This window comes from Drosophila subobscura, chromosome U, assembly GCF_008121235.1.
Source record: "Drosophila subobscura isolate 14011-0131.10 chromosome U, UCBerk_Dsub_1.0, whole genome shotgun sequence".
Classification (NCBI taxonomy): domain Eukaryota; kingdom Metazoa; phylum Arthropoda; class Insecta; order Diptera; family Drosophilidae; genus Drosophila; species Drosophila subobscura.
In genome coordinates, this window is record NC_048534.1 from 1919021 (window position 1) to 1936545 (window position 17525).

General features: G+C 37.6%; 1 protein-coding gene across 3 annotated transcripts in view; it reads right to left on the reverse strand.

The window, feature by feature from the left end:
- Positions 1-12815, reverse strand: part of LOC117900833 (dual oxidase maturation factor 1) — a 29810-nt gene extending 16995 nt beyond the window's left edge. For 2 of the 3 annotated variants that reach the window (XM_034811343.1, XM_034811344.1), the window contains exons 1-2: positions 3960-4005; positions 1588-1792 (exon numbers count right to left, since the gene is read on the reverse strand). In XM_034811343.1, the coding sequence (XP_034667234.1) occupies positions 1588-1752 (165 nt within the window). In that variant the 5' untranslated portion in view covers positions 1753-1792; positions 3960-4005. Of the gene's footprint in view, positions 1-1587; positions 1793-3959; positions 4006-12511 lie in introns of those variants that run through there. The other variant, XM_034811342.1, reaches the window with a different exon arrangement.
- Between the last annotated feature and the right edge of the window lie 4710 nt (positions 12816-17525).

A 17525-nucleotide genomic window follows, 5' to 3' on the forward strand; every position in this document is an offset into this window, starting at 1 on the left:
TCAGCCAACAATTTTTTCCGATTGCAATCCCAAAAGACAAGAAAAGGGCGCGCCATTCCGTTAATGGGTTTACCCAGAGTCTCAACTACAGTATATTTATATGTATATCTTTTTTTTCAAGTTTTATCTGACATCTGTTTGGAAACGTGCCGTCGATTACAGGCAATTCCACAATTCAATTAGACAGACAGCCAGCCGACGCACAGACCAGCCGGCAACAGCAACAACAGCAGCGTGAGAAAACGTATCGGATCGGACGTTGAGGCCTCAAGTAGCTGCAAATAATATTCGGTATGGTAATACATACATACATACATACATACCACACTTATTCGCTGCGGTTAATGAAATGTACTTTATGTATTACATTTACGATGATTCTAAGACTTTTATGAGCACTACTTTAGATCTAATTTAAGTTGATGCCAGGGAAAACTGGTTCAGAAAACTTGAACGTTGGTTAATTTGTTTTGATATTTAAAATGTATATATTTAAACTAGATTTTTATCAAATCAAATTTTAAATGGGTATAAATCCGTTGAGATTATTGATACTTGTATGCTATAAACGCGTTACCACTAGTTCACAGTAACTAAATACTGAACGAATATTCAAATTATACATAAAAAACTTCAAAATTTTAGTCATGAACTGGTATTTAAAACATGTATTTAAAATAATTTAGGAACTGGTTCAATGAATTAAAGAAAATAAACTTAATTTAAGTTTAAGTTTGAGTCTTAATAGCTCTATCAAATTTCTCTGTTAGTAATGCTCAATGCCAAAGAAACTACCTATTTTGATGCAGGATACGTTTTTCACAGGACTCTTCACAGTTTTACAGCTTTGTAAACAGTATGCGTATAACGTCCGAACAAACATCCTCGCTATCATTAGTAAATACGTCGGCAAATAATAATCAGGCAGGTTTGTGATACGATCAAGACACACGTAAACCTTTTTATAGAAGAAAGGCACAGCTAAGGCTTCCAGCTGCAACTAGCGCTTGGCTTAGGGGAAATATTTCATATTGAACTTTGCACTTGATACCTAAAGCGTGCCTATATAGCCATGTCTCTCTGCCCGTCCGTCTGTCCGTCTTGTTTGTCGGCTAGTTCCCAGAGAAACCAAAACACCTCCAGACTGCTATGATATCACACTGAGATAAGTGCATTTCTTAAATTAGCCCCGCCCCCTTCCGGCCCCTTCCGCCACCCCAAAGGCCGAAAATCTGCTGTATACACAATTTTGAAGATAAGAGAAAACTTTAAAACCCCTCCCTAGGGAAGGACCATATCTTTCAGATCACCGAATTGGGATCAGATTGGATCATTATTAGAATCATGATGAAGAAATTAATTTGCAGGTCCAGCAGCTTCCTTTATTTTTTGCACATTCTCTCATTCCACACTCGGCTTCGTGTAGTGTGCGGCTCTAAGGGAGTGGGGCGATGATGTATGTACATGTAGATGACAGATGTAGAAAGATGTAAAATGTCAAATGCAAATTTTTGAATTGGACTGCGTTTTGCATAGTCCAGGCAATTTAAAAATACGATTACTCCCTTAGCCCACTGGCCAACTCACCTGCTTTCGTACACCCGGAAATATGACCAAAAATGCAACATACAATGTGGCAAATAAAACAGAGACTGCCACAATGGAGACATCACCGGTGACTGGTGTTCGGTTGGAGAATGAGTACAGCGTTGGTCCCCCATCGTCTCGAAATGCGTCGAACCAGCCTTTCATGCTGGTTGCTGAGGCTTATTGCTGTGATGTTTGAGGAAATCTACATATGAGATGTAAGAAAAAAAACAATAAATTAATACAAAAAAATCTTCAAAAAATTAAACCCACTATGGATGGATATGTTTTGTAAGAGCACTTAATTAATAAGATTTGCATTGCAAAGACTTGCAAAAAGGCTACCCTCATCGCATCTTGCAAACGCGAAATCAGCAATTCGTGACTAAGCGACAGGCAGCTCAATGCAAAAATTACTTTCGTAAATATGTAGAGTTCCAAATATGCAAATCAACTTGTACGTTATATGATTTCGATGGTTAAGGGGTATTGCAACCCGGAAATGTAAAAGATACCAGCAGAAAAAATTTGATAATAGCTTCTTACATTCCTTAAAACAAAGGAACTTAACAAAAAGACACGAAGATTGAATGAACCAGAAATGAGAACTAAAACCGGATTCCAGCTACAAACAAATTAACAATAAAATGCGATTTCAACAATCTTCAGATGCGGTGAACAATTAAGAGACTGAGAAAACGCCGGCGAGAAACCATCATCAACATCATCTGCTGACTGGCTGTATGCCGAACTTTTGACTCTTCTGAGAGGTGGATGACGTAGTAAAAAGCTCCTATAACACTACTCGACACGATTTGGACGCTTCGATTCAGACCAACTATTTATGAAAGATATTGGGCTTAGAAATGGTTTGATAATAATTTTTTTTTTCAATGGCAGGAGGATGGAATAATGAATTTTAAGATACTTAAATTAAGTTATGTGAAAAAAAGCACTACCTCTAAAAAAAACCAGGCTTTTTAAAAGTTTTTTTAAAAAAGTTGACAGAAAAAAAAACCAAATTTCTTAAAAAAAAATTAAAGCCCTCAGTCCATCAGAAAAAGTTTGATGGGTTCGAAGCGAAAAAAAAAATTGGATTTTGTCGAGTAGTGTAATTAAGTGCCGAATGAAATTGAAAGAGTCTTGAATAATAACATATGTAGGTGTTTGATGTCGAATTTATATATACACTACGAATAAACAATACGGGGGAACTACCAATGATATGGTAATGAGGTTGTCTAGTGGTTACATTTGAGATCTACGAGTGACGAGTAAGGTTTTTAAATAAAGATTTAAGGGAAATCAACGGTTGGGTGGAATCTCTAGCTTAATTCCACTCTAAAAGCTTTATGTTTTGAAGGAATATATTTAGCAAAGTGAAATTCCTGTGAATATTTCAAGGAAAATCGGAAAACTTCCTTAAATTCACTGCTTTTATACCCGGTACTCGATAAGTAAATAGGGTTTATTGTATTTGTGATGGGAGCAATGTGCGTAAAGCACAGAAGGAAATTTTTCCGAACCCATAAAGTATACATATGTACGTATATATTCTTGATCAGCATCAATAGCCGAGGCCATGTCTTTCTATCTGTGAGGATATCACAGACTATAAGAGCTAGAGTCACCAAATTTTGTGTGAAGACTCATGTGATATCACACTGTTACAAGTGTATTTAAAAAATTAACCCCTCCCGCTTCCGCCCTGCAAAGGGCGAAAACCTGCTGTATCCACAATTTTGAATATAAGAGGTATCTAAAATTGGGTGGCGACTGCAAATTATTTTCTTCATTCTGACTATAATAATGATCCAATCTAGTCCTAGTCCTATTTACCCTTTGAATACCGGGTGGAATAATAACCTTCTCTGAAATTTTGTAAGATATTCAAAGATTCTATTCTACTATATTTAGAGATCCGAAAGAGATCTCTTTCGACAATAACATGATCCATGATCAATGTTCCATTGCCGCAATCCAATCAACAGGGTCTTAAGTTTTTTGCAGCTGGAAAGGCAAAAGGCTAGCGCAGTTTAAAGTATTGCTCATACGCTCAACTTGTTACGTGGACAGGGGCACGCGGACGTAATTTTCGATTGATATCTTAGCATTCAGTTGGTTTTCCCCACCACTCAGCACCGCAGAGCGCAGAGTACACAGCACGAGTTCTGGCATGTGAAAGTCTCCGTCCCAAAGGGGCCCCGAGGGGTAGAATGAGAATCGAATCGAATGATACCTTTGGGCTACAGATTGTTCAAGTTCCGCAATGATTTCTTAATCATTGTTTAAAATTTCATTCTTTATTAACAGTGAATTTATCTATTTTTCAATCGCCATCCGTCCATCAATGAGGTTTAAAGTACACTTACCAAGCTTGTCAAACAGAAACCGGCATAAAAAATAATTGTCTTTTTTATACCCGGTACTCGTGGAGTAAATAGGGTAATTTTGTATTTGTGATGGGAGCAATGTGCGTAAAGCACATACATACATACATATGTATGTATATATTCTTGATCAGCATCAATAGCCGAAGCCATATCTTTCTATCTGTCCGGATATCACAGACTAAAAGAGTAAAGACTCATGTGATTCGCCCCGCCCCCTTCCGCACCACAAGGGTCGAAAATCTGCTGAATCCACAATTTTAAAGATAAGAAAAAAAACGACCAAATGGGAGTGGCAACGCCTTTTCTTCAACGTAGAATCGAATTTTTATTTTGTTATACCAGGTATTCGAAGACTAAATAAGGTATATTGTATTTGTGGGGAAAACATGTAATACACAAAAGGAAGCGTTCCCGTCCCCACAAAAGTTTTTCTTATACCCGGTACTCGAAGAGTAAATAGGGTATATTGTATTTGTGCACAAAGTGAATGTATGTAACACACAGAAGGAAACGTCTCCGACCCCATAAAGTATATATATTCTTGATCAGCATCAATAGACGAGTCGATTGAGCAATGTCTGTCTGTCTGTCCGTCCGTCCGTCTGTCCGTCTTGTTTGTCGGCTAGTTCTCAGAGACTATAAGAGCTAGAGCCACCAAATTTTGGCTCCAGACTGCTGTATGCTCACACTGAAACCAGTGTATTTCAAAAATGAGCCACGCCCCTTTCCGCCTCCGCAAAAGGGCGAAAGCCTCCCAAATCTACAATTTTGAAGATAAAAGAAAACGCCATTCCGTAGGTAATGACCATATCTATCAGATCACCAAATTGGGATCCAATTGGATCATTATTATAGCCACAATAAAGAAATTAATTTGCAGTGGCTAAGCCCACCCCGTCCCGCAGCTTATATTTGTTTTTTTCACATTCTCTCATTCACACTCTGCTTCGCGCAGTGTTTGCGGCCGCTGCCTCTGACACGTTTCTGCCTCTGTCTCTGCCGCGTCTCTGCCCTGACTCTGCAGTGTGTTGCTCTAGGGGAGGGTGGCGAGCTCAAAAAGCGTGTTTGCGTGAGTAGTGTTGTTGATGTAGATGACAGATAAAGAAAAAATGTAAAATTTGACAAATAACCGCTAAGGTGCAGATGTAGAACTAAGTGCCGGGTATAAAAGTTGTGACGCGTTAGAAGCGTCTCACACGTCCCTTCTCGTTTAAATTAGCCTAACCCCCTTCCGCCCCCAGAAAGGGCGAAAATCTGCTGTTAAGATTAAAACTTAAATCAAACTTACCAAGATCACCGAATTGGGTTCAGATTGGATCGTTATTATATCTTGAAAGCAAAAGGCTAGCGCATTTTAATTCATTTTAAATGGCTACCCCCACCTCCTGCAACAGCTTTGCTTACTTTTTTCACCTTCTCTCATTCCACACTGTGCTTCGTAATGTAGATGACACATGTAGAAAAAATGTAAAATTTGAAAAAAACCACTGAGGTACAGATATACTGACTGAGTCGGGTATAAATGTTGTGTTTATGTACATATACTTCAAGTGTTTTCTTTAATATGTACATATGTACATATATGTAAGTATGTAGTTAATTCTTAACTAATATATAGTAAAGGTTTTTAAAAAACGATTAGCATCTATATTTTCATTTGATTTGGAATTCTAATATCTGTTTTAAATTGTTTTGCAATTTAAAAAAAAAAACCAAAAAATCCTTTGTTCCTGGCAAAAATCTAGTTCCCCATTTTTTACATTTTCTCAATTTCCAAGATAGTTTTTGTTTTAGTTTTTTCGCAACAATTTATTTGTTCTGCCAATTTTTAAAATGCCAAAAACTGTTTTCCTTGATAAATGCAATGCAATGAACGGGTTTAACTAGTCAACACTGCTGCCGCCACCGCCGCCAGACGTTGCATTTTATTTTAAAAAGCCCGGTAATACATTGATTTGTTTATAATTAGAATTTGGCTGACGTCACCAGAAACAAAAACGATTACTAACGTGAGACGCTTTGAACGCGTCACAACTCTTATACCCGGTACTCAGTATATACATTCATTCGTACATACATATATATGTAGACATAAATGTATGTAAATTCATATGCAAGTGTGTATGTAACCTTAGTGTACACCAGTCGGACCTTGTGAACAATTTGTGAAAAGGTGAAATTTAAGCGATGAAACCTCTAATTTATCAGTTAAGCATTGGCAGATTATTTTGGCAGTTCGACTGCATCTAAAGAATATAAAAGAAACAATTATTACCGATTTATTTACATATTTCATGCACATATGTACATATGTACATATTAACAAAACCTCAACGATGGCGTAAAAATGTAAGAATGTATAACTGTATCAGTTTGTCGTCATATACTATGCCACTTTTAAATTTATTTATTTAATTCTTTTCTTTTAGATCACACTTTTCAGCCAAAAACAAAGCATGAGTTGCACCGTTCCTTAACATAAATGCGGTGAGCTTTCCTTTTTTATATAGTTTAAGTAATAGTTCCATATATGCCGTTTTTATATTTTTTAAATACCAAACAAGGGATTAAAGCACCACGGCCAAAAAAATGGAAATGCCCAAGGACAATTTATACATGCTTACGGGTTTCTTTCATTTACTTGTAACATGGCCTATATTTAATGCAATCTAATAAAAGGAATGCATTTGAAAATGTAAATCTTTTTGGTACATATATATGTATGTATGTGGGTTCTTTTCGGTTCTTAATAGGTTCCTACGGAACGTTATTTTAGGCATACACCATACATTCCCAAGGAACGGTTCTAGATGCATGCCAAAGATGTCTTCTGTAATGCTTCTTTCGGAAATTACTGCTGGAAGCGAGACCCGAGCGTTTAACGAAGTTGAAATAACAACAACCACCAGTTCTAAATGCGTTCCAAAAAGAACTGTTCACAACTTTTATTCCCCATTCTATTTCTGGTGTTCGTTCGGCAAACAACTCTTTTTTGAGTTCAAAATTTTCAGTAACTTTTTAAACCGGTAATCGAAGAGTAAATTGGTTATATTGTATTTGTGGGGAGTAACGGTTGTATGTAACGCACAGAAGGAAACGTTTCCGACCCCATAAAGTATATATAGTCTTGATCAGCATCAATAGCCGAGTCGATTGGGCCATGTCTGTCTGTCCGTCCGTCCGTCCGTCCGTCCTTATGAGCGCCTGGATCTCAGAGACTATAAGAGCTAGAGCCACCAAATTTTGCATCCAGACTTCTGTATGCTCACACTGTTACAAGTGTGTTTCAAAAATGATTCGACGCTCTTTATTGGCTAGACTTTTGATACACTTTCCGAGCGAACGTTTATATAAATATTAAAATTGATAAACACTTTGCAGTGTTAGAAAGAAACTCATAAAACTATATTCATAAATGACTTATAAATTAGCTCTTCTTTTTCTATGGAACAAATGTATGTAAAAAAACGAGGGGGAACGATGTGAGACGCGTCGTACGCGTCACAACTTTTATACCCGGTACTCAGTCAGTATATATGTATGTACATTACATATGTACATACACATGTACATACACATATTTACACAGATATGTATGTATGTACATATTACATACATATAGCTTATGATTTTTTCGAATTTTACATTTGACATTTTCTCTACATCTCTTATATCTACATCACTTTTCACACCAACAAGCCCTTTTAGCTCCACCAAAGCGGCACACTGCATCAGCGAGAGAGAATAATAAACACTGTATTTGTGGACTAGACACTGGACATGAATTCTGTCATTCTGGTTAATGCAATGATCCAATCTTTGTTCCTGGATCTGATAGATAAGGCCATTCTCTACGAAACTGCGTTTATGTTTTTCTCTTATATTCAAAATTATGGATGTTGCACATCCATTTTGCAGTCTGAATGCAAAATTTAGTTGGTCTAGCACTTATGGTCTCTGAGAACTAGTTGACAAACAAGACGGACAGACGGACGGATAGACAGACGTGGCTACATACATATGTATGTACATATGTATATCGACTCGGCTCTTAATGCTGATCAATACTTTATGGGATTGGAAACGCTTCCTTCTGTGCGATGCATATCCACTTTTGAGCACAAATACAATGAATGAATGTACATTTGTATGTTAATACACACATACATATGTATGTACCATATTACTCGTCGTGTACCGGGTATAAGAATAAAGACACTATCCTGCGAAGCGTACAACAATGCAGTCGCAGTCGATTTTTTTCTGAGGCTATATTGCGGTGGCTGCTTTGCGGTCAGCGTCGACGCTGGACTTGGCACCAAAACGTATAGCTCAACGCGTTCGCAGCGTCTCTTGCATGTGGAAATCGGTAAGCTTATTACGTTATTACTTTAGCGACACCAACAGCAACAACACTGGCACAAAAACAACAATGGAAACAGAGACATTGCAGTTACAAAATGAAACTGAATAGCCACGTAGAGGAAAAAATGGCAGCAGCGCGCACACAAAGAGTGGGCTCTCACTCGCACTAGCTCTCTTTCTCTGACATACATATGTACATATGTACATATATACGGAAGATCGCTATTTTCCTAAATATCACGTGCTCTCTTTCTTTCCAAACTACTGCCTGTCTCCACCCACATTGCACTTTGGGACATTTGACCACTTTTTCTGGCCGAAACTTATTTTTCAAAAGTCGAAAAATAATATTGTTGTAACCGATACATGTACAAAAAAAGAACACCATTCTTTAATGTTACATACCCAAAAAATTAACAGTGCGCACCACTGCTAAGATAACAGCTGTTAAAGTCAGCTGTTTGATATAAATAAACAAAAATGATCGGAACAAGAATTTTTTTAAGTTAAAATCTCAAAAAAGTGGGTACTTGATCAATTTAAGTGCATTTTTTTAAATTTTCTTGATTCCGCAGGCTTTTAAAATGTGTTTCTGAGTTTTAAATGAATCTCATAATATGTTTAATGGATAGTTTTTCAACAAGACTATATTTGTGATGACAATTTTTCTTTGAAGACACTTACAAAGTGTCTGTTAGCCCACGGAAGCATTAAACTTAATGGATATTGTAGAGTTATCAATCCTTAATCAAATTTATGTCCATTTTATTTTTTTGTTTGCGCTTTTCTGCGTTTTGGCAGATATTAAAATTTTTGTAAATTAACCTAAGGTTAGAAAATTCTGAGTCGTTTGCAAGGTGGAACTCAGTGACCAAGTAAATTATAAAAGAGGATGCCAATTAGCATTGCATTTAAGTGATTTTGAGCGGTTTTGAGAACTATTAGGGTTATTGTAGACCCTTTGAAAAACTTTTTCGATTAAAGTGAACAATTTCCCGAAAAAATTGAAACAAATCGAAAAAAACTGAGCAGATTGGCTAAACTCGGGTACAATCTTACACTTATAATATTTTGGAGACATGATTAGTATCTCTGTACTGAAATGCCACTCTGTCCAACATTTCTACAACTCAAGGAAAAGCAGCCGCTTGCAGTATACGGAGAAGTCAATGTAAAAATCCGACTATCATATAGTTTTCAATTTTTTTAAATCCTGGAAAGCTTTTTTAATATAATTTGGCACTGCTTTGCATATTTCCACTATTTTTTGTTTGATTTAATTTAAATATAATATAATAATTCGATTTTACACTGAAGAAAAGGCGCTGCTACGCCCATTTCTTCAACACACTTTTCTTTCACGATTATTAACTCATATCAAAAAACCAAATAAAAAAATATTTTTTCGTTTGGAAGTTATTAATTATTGCCACAAAAAGTGGTAAAATGCCCCAAAAGTGGATGAAAAATTGATTTTATAATTCAATTTTAATATTTCACATACTTTTTCATTATTTTATTCAATTATTTCTTTATTCTGTAATTCTCTACGCACTAATTGGGTTATTGGCCTTAAGCCATTCCACTGCAAGTAGCAGCGCACGCATTTCATTTTCCACCTCACTGGCCATTGTACCAGCAAAAACGGGCCCGTAAAGCAAGTGGCATCATCGCAGCTTCCCCCTGCAGCGCACTCTCACTCTCATTTACTGTTTCTTTTCCTTTCTCTCTCTCTCTCTCTCTCTCTCTCTCCTCTGTCACCAATAAGTCTCTCCAAGACTAACCACTGACTGCAGCTGTGTTTTGTTTTATACCAGGTACTCGAAGAGTTAATAGGGTATATAGTATTTGTGAACAAAAGTGGATGGAAACAAAAGGAAACTTTTCCGACGCCATAAAGTGTATGGTCAGTTTCTGACCTAGCATCAAGAGCCTATGTATGCCAGCTATGTATATACATACATACATACATATGTATATCTGTCTGTCTATCCGTCCATCCGTCTGTCCGTCTTGTTAGTCGGCGAGTTCTCAGAGACTATAAAAACAAGAGCCACCAAATTTTTCCTCCAGACTGCTGTATGCTCTCACTGATCCAAGTGTATTTCAAAATTTATCCTTGCCTCCTTCCGCCCCCACAAAGAGCGAAAATCTGCTGCGTCCACAATTTTGAAGATAAAAGAAATCTAAAGGCCATTCCGTAAGGAATGACCATATCTATCAGATCACTGAATTGGGATTAGATTGGAAAATTATTAAAGCCGGAATGAAGAAATGAATTTGCAGTGGCTACCCCCCACCCCGTCCAACAGCTTTTTTTATTTTTTGCACATTCTCTCATTCCACATTCTGCTTCGTGCAGTGTGTGGCTCTAGGGGAGGGGCGAGATAAAGAGGGTGTTGGCGTATAGATGTAGATGACGTTTGTAGTAAAAATGTAAAATGTAAAATTTGAAAATCCACTAAGGTACTAGTGTACTATTGAGTATAAATGTTGTGACGCGTAACAAGCGTCTCAGACGTCCCTCCTCGTTTTAATTATTTTCAAGTCCAACGAAAGTGAAATTGCTGACGATCCCCCTTCGGTTTTCTTGGTTCTCTTCTCTTTGCCTAGCTCTACCTGTTCGCCTCCTCTGCTGTTTGTTGAGGAAATGAAGAAAACATGAAATTGACGTAATGAACACGCAGCTGTACCTAGTGCAGGCTCGGGGACTGGTGGGGCTTCCCCTCTGCAAATGTCTCTAAAAACTCCTCTGCCTGCGTTACAGGTTTTTGTGTCGCCTTGTTGCTTTTGCTTTTGTTGGTTGTTTTTGCGGTTGCTTTTGGTGTAGTTTTTTGTGTGTGTTCAATGAGCGCTGGAGCGTGTAAATATGTAAGAGTCGCCTTCAACCGGCTTTTTCGTGCAATATGTTTAGGTTTCTGTTTTGATACCCTGGCTGAAGAGAGGGTGGCATAGTTTTTACCAAAATTTAGAAGAGAATGCAAGGAGGAAGTATTTCCCAAATGGGGATGGTAAAATTATTTAATTCCGATCTGATTTTTCAGCTAAACCTTTTTAATTTCCCCCAGAATTTCATTCCAAAATTATATCAGTACCACATGAGGTACACACACTCAGTATCGATCAACCTACAGGGTACCAAACACTTCGGTTAGCATCTTTCTTGATTAAGCTTGTAGTTTTTTGTTTTTATTTTTGCGCTGGTCAGTTTGGTGTGCTGTCAGTAGCTATACACGCGAATGCGAACAAGTTGAATCATCTACCACATATGTATGTATGTACATATGTACATATGTATGTATGTAGGAAATGAAACTGCAGATGCAGTAATCCTATAGTGTCTGCCCTGCCTACGCCTCATGCCATGGAAATTACACAGTCAAAACGCATCAGCAGCCGAAAACAACCAGATGCACACACTCATACACACTCACCCACATAGACACTAAAGGGCAAAGCAAACGATAAAACACCCTATAGGCACAAACGCCCAAAAGGGCGAAAAAATAATCAAAAGGCAAAAACAAACAAAAGCAATTGATGAATAAGAGAGAGACGGGACAGACAAAGGATAACGGGAAAAATGTGCATCAAAACTGAACAACAACACAACGTGAACGTTTTTTACTTCATCTCTGGCACACACACACACCAGAGAGGGAGAGCCATATGCGGCAGATCGCTTCACGAGTTTTTTAAGAGCGTTCTTTGTGTGTGCAAATTTTAATTTTGGATTTTCTCATACTAGTACAGCGCTTTTTGGAATTTGAAGATACATTAAATATACATTTTAAATTAATGAGTCACTTTTTAATTTTAATTAAATTCGCTTGAGCACATTGCATATTATTTCGCACATGTTTTTATATAAAAACCGAAACTGCAACGTGAGGAGTGGCTTCACTCGTTTAATTAACTTTTTACGATTATTGCCGAAATTTGCTCAATTTTTGGTTTTATATGTATGTACATATGTACATACATACACACATATGTACATACGTATGTATGTTTTAATTATTTTTAAGATGCCCGCAAATTAGATTTGATATTTTTCGGTTTGTTTTATGTGTTTGAATTATTAATACTTATTCAGAAAAAACCACAAAGCACTAATGAAAGCAACTAGACAAGCTCCCAAAACTATTTTTCTACCGTTACATTACCGTTTTCAAATTATAAAAATTTGGAATTGAGCGCGCCACTTTTGTTTTTTTTTTTGCCAAACTTTTTGTCGTCTTTTGGCTTTTTCTTTTCGTTTCTTCAAGTTTTTCTACAACCATGCGTTTTGCATGCCATAACACACACCACACACGAAACAAAAGCAAACAACTGAAAAAACACAAATCCGTTTCGTATTCGTTGGTGGTTTTTGCTTTTGCTGATCTATCGTCGAGTGCGCCTGCGCAACGTGTCCGCCTTACGTATTATTTTTCTGCGTCCGCTTCAAGCGTCTGTCTTCGGAAAACTGAGTAAGCTTTGGCACTCGGTACCCGACCAAATACAGGCAGAGAGCACGATTGGAAAACGTGAGCGGGAGCGATCAAAAAGCTTTGGGGGCCAGCCGGACCATGAAGAACAATACAAGGTGATCTCGTCGGCTGCCTTCTCTTCGTTTTGCGCCCTTAAGGTCGTTTTACACGCTTTGCGCAAATATCTAATTAGATTTGATATTCTTTGAATCATTGAGATTGTATGTGTGAAATGAGACTGTGAGCATCACACGTACACATGAATCGGCGATTCGGACCCAGCGTCTAAAAGAACCTTTAGAGTTCAGTGCGTGTTTGCTTGTCAAATTATAAAACAAACATAAACTCGTTTTCTTTTTACGTTGCCTTCAAAGGGGTAATCAGCAGACTCTACTGTCGTTTCACTCACACTTACTGCGCAGAACCCTATTACTCGCACTTATTAACAGCGTGGCTGGTAGTCTACTTTTTTCGACGAGACCACCTTGTTTAGTTTCACTCTGAGCCGGAGCTTTTCCTGTTGCTAATTGCCTGCTAAGTGAGTGTGAATTGATGGTGCACTCATGAAGAAATTATATAAGGAGGTCTCGTCTGCTTAGTTTCTTCCCTAACAATGCTGTCAATAAGTGTGAGGGAAAGGGCTCTGCGCTGTAAGTGTGAGCGAACCGACAATGCACTATGGTCCCAATGACCATTTTTCGTGTACTTAATTAATAACTCGCGAACGAATCAAGATTTTTGGATTTAGTTATTTTGATATTAGTTAAGAAGAGGAAGAGGAAGGTTTTTTGAACAAATGGGCGTGGCAGCTCCTTTTTTTAGGGGAAACACGGTTTTTAATTTTTTTTTCCCAACATACTAGAAGCAAAACAAGGGTGGGAATATGTTTAGCAGATCAAGAAAAAGTAGCACGAATTAAAACAACTTAAAAATCAAGATAATCGAATTTTTTCTCCCACAAAGCATGCTTTTCAGCAGTTTCCATTATAAAACAATATTACACTGGCTACATTCAAGCCCTCCAAAAAAGCTAGTGACTAATACTGTGGCTTAAATGCAATGCAAAAAGGTACCCTAATTCACAATTTTCTTCTTCATTGTTTTCCAAACGGCAAAAACATTGAAATTTCTCATTTGAGGTCATGATCTATAAAGAGTTGTAAGAGTTGTACTCTACGACAGACAATAGGTTTCAAGGTGGGACTAGCTGGCACTCCATTAAAAAAACTTTAAAAAAAATTATTATCGCTACGAACTGATACAAATTGAAGGCCTCACTTTGACATACAATTATGAAGACATCGTCAACCACTAGATACCGTTCACATTACAAAACAAGTAGAAAAACCCCTACTGAATAAAATGCATCCAAAAAATTGGATCAGTTAATTTTATTTATGAGATATTAAAAACAGCAATAAAATTATTCATTTTTCACTGCACATTCCGTGCAATAATGACCGTTGGGTTTCGCAGCATATTTTTCTAAAGTGGCGCCATCTATGAACATTTCTGGTACGCGGCTTTGATGGTCAATCTTTTTCTAATACAGATCGCCAAAAGCCGCGTCTTGGTTTTAACTTTTAAAAATTAGCTTTTTGCCCAGAAAAGTGGTCATTGGGACCATAGTGCAATGGAGTATGCTGATTATTTGATTTATTATGATTTTTAATAATTTACTGCTTGTTTTTAAATAAATATATGTTTTCTTAGGCTCTTAGTTCTAAAATAAATTGCACCTTTCTTGCTGCACATAATAAAATATCATGTTTTGCCTAGGGAGGGGTTATAATTGCGAAAAAAAATGGTCCGCTCCCAACCTTCCGCGTCGACAAGCAAACAAACACTGAACTCTAAGGAAATAAAACGAATGAAGACGCGCAGCTGACGAGACCTCCTTTTTATAATTTCTTCATGGGTGCACTCAAAAGATCAGGGCGGAGAGCACAGTCCACAACAACAAAAATGAGAAACATGACAGTGATCTTGGAGCCCCTTGGACGCAGCGTACAGGGCTATATTCCTGATCAGGGACCTTGCTCGACCATACTTTGGCATACTTTCGAAAACGAACCTGAAACTGATTCCGAAACTGGTTCACTTTGGAAATGACCTCACACAATGTTAATCAGAACGAGTATAAACCATTGTGAGACGCTTCGTACGAGTCACAATATATCTGTACCTTAGTGGCTTTTTACAAATTTTTTATTTTACATTGTTTCTACATCTGTCATCTACATCTACAACACTTCACACCAACATGCCCTTTCAGCTCGCCACCCTCCCCAAGATAAGCTCACTGCATGAGGCAGAGTGTGGAATGAGAGAATGTGCAAAAAATTAACAAAGCTGTCGGAATGGGTAGGGGCTAACCACTGAAATGAGCCACTCTCATTCTGGCTATAATTATGATCCAATCTGATCCTTATTCGGTGATGTGATAGAAATGGTCATTCGGTCGTTCGGATCGTTCGGGAACGTTTCCTTCTGTGCGTTACATATATATGTACATCCCTTATTCCCCACTTATACAATATGACCTATTTACTCTTCGAGTACCGGGTATAATAATAATTGCAAATTCATAGACTTTAAGAAAGATTTTAGATACCCTTGCCAATTTATAATTTCTATGGAAGCAAAATAATCAAACGCGTGAACAAACTTTTGTTTTTGGATTTGAATCATGCATATTTACTTGGCATCTAAGTTGCAATTGAATCCTTTTAGAAATAAACCTATTTCAAGGAGCACAAGCACATGGAGTTCCACTCCGTCCCATCCGTTCTCTTAATTCTATATGTTAGAGCAGTCTGAAATATTTATGGGTTTATTAGGTTAGAGGATTGAATTGTTAAAAATTCCGAATTCCGGTATATTTATTTTCATTCGAAACTAATGTAGACTTTCGTGTATGTGTAATTTTTTCATCGAATCCAATGAAATTTCATTTACATCATTTGAAAAATGTTCTCAAATAAAAACTAACAGAAAATGCATTCCATATTTATGTACATTCAAAACTAGCATACCCTTTCCAAAGAGCACTCAAAAAAGTCAGAATATAACGAGAAGGAACGTGTGAGACGATTCTTACGCGTCACAACTTTTATACCCGGCACTCAGTACTACATCTGCACTTCAGCGGTTATTTGTCAAATTTTACATTTGTTCTTCATCTGTCATCTACATCAACAACACTGCTCACGCCAACACGCGCCTTTAGCTCGCCACCATCCCCTAGAGCCACACACTGCAGAGTCAGGGCAGAGACGCGGCAGAGACAGAGGCAGAGACGTGTCAGAGGCAGAGGCCGTAAACACTGCGCGAAGCAGAGTGTGAATGAGAGAATGTGAAAAAAACAACAAAAGCTGCTGGACATGGTGGTTTAGCCACTGCAAATTAATTTCTTCATTGTGGCTTTAATAATGATCCAATTAGATCCCAATTTGGTGATCTGATAGATATGGTCATTCCCTACAGCTTTGTAGCTTTGGGAGGTTTTCGCCCTTTTGCGGGGGCGGAAGGGGGCGGGGCTCATTTTTTAAATACACTTGTAACAGTGTGAGCATACAAAAGTCTGGATGCAAAATTTGGTGGTTCTAGCTCTTATAGTCTCTGAGTACTAGGCGCTCATCAGGACGGACAGACGGACAGACAGACATGGCTCTATCGACTCGGCTATTGATGCTGATCAAGACTATATATATGTATACTTTATGGGGTCGGAAACGTTTCCTTCTGTGCGTTACATACAACCGTTATTCGCACAAATACAATATACCCTATTTACTCTTCGAGTACCGGGTATAAAAAGTATAAAAGTATATGCACCTGGTACCAGCTGTGGTGTCCGCTAATTGAATTAGCATCTATAGCCGGCTGGTGAGTAATTAATATTTAATTTGCCAATTTAATCCCTATAAGCGACTACCGTGCCACGCACCACCCCCATCGCCAAATCACCACGACTTAGCCTCCGCGATCTTTCCATCCATTCAGGCATTTAGACGGACAGGAGATCTCAACTGGCAGACTGCAAATTTGGATAACAAACATTCATAGAACAACATCTCTATTGCAATACTCGTTTGCTAAGCCAGAGAGTCGCAGACTAAAGTCAACATATTTTATGATGTGCCAAATTAGCCACAAAACGCACACACAAATATCGTTGAATAATGCATAGTAAATGAAACATAAATCCGCACTTTTAACCATTCCAAATGTGTACACAAGATCTTGGTAAATCATTAGATAAGCTTTGGGGGGCTTTAGGTAGTTACTTTTTATGCTAAATAAATACATATGCACTAAAGATTCAGGCGAATATTAAATGTGTACTTTAAAGAGTTGTTAAATTTTGTGCATAAAGTTCGGAGAATACTTTTAAAAATAAAGTGGGAACATAAAATATACGAAAATCGATTCTGAGAATAAGGTAAGAAAAGTACATTTTCCAGACTTAGATTAGAATAAATGCAATCCGTATAAAAGAACGCGGACATTTTTTTGGTTTAGTTTTAATTTTCTATAAATAACCAACAAATTTCCGCAATGCATTCCAACGATTCAATCTCAGCAAATAAAATAGCAAACGAACGTTATAAGATGCGGTGGAACGAAATGCAAGCAACTCAGAATCCGCTGCGCTCCCCCTAAAATCAATGCGAATCAAATGTTTACTCACCATAAACAATCGCCA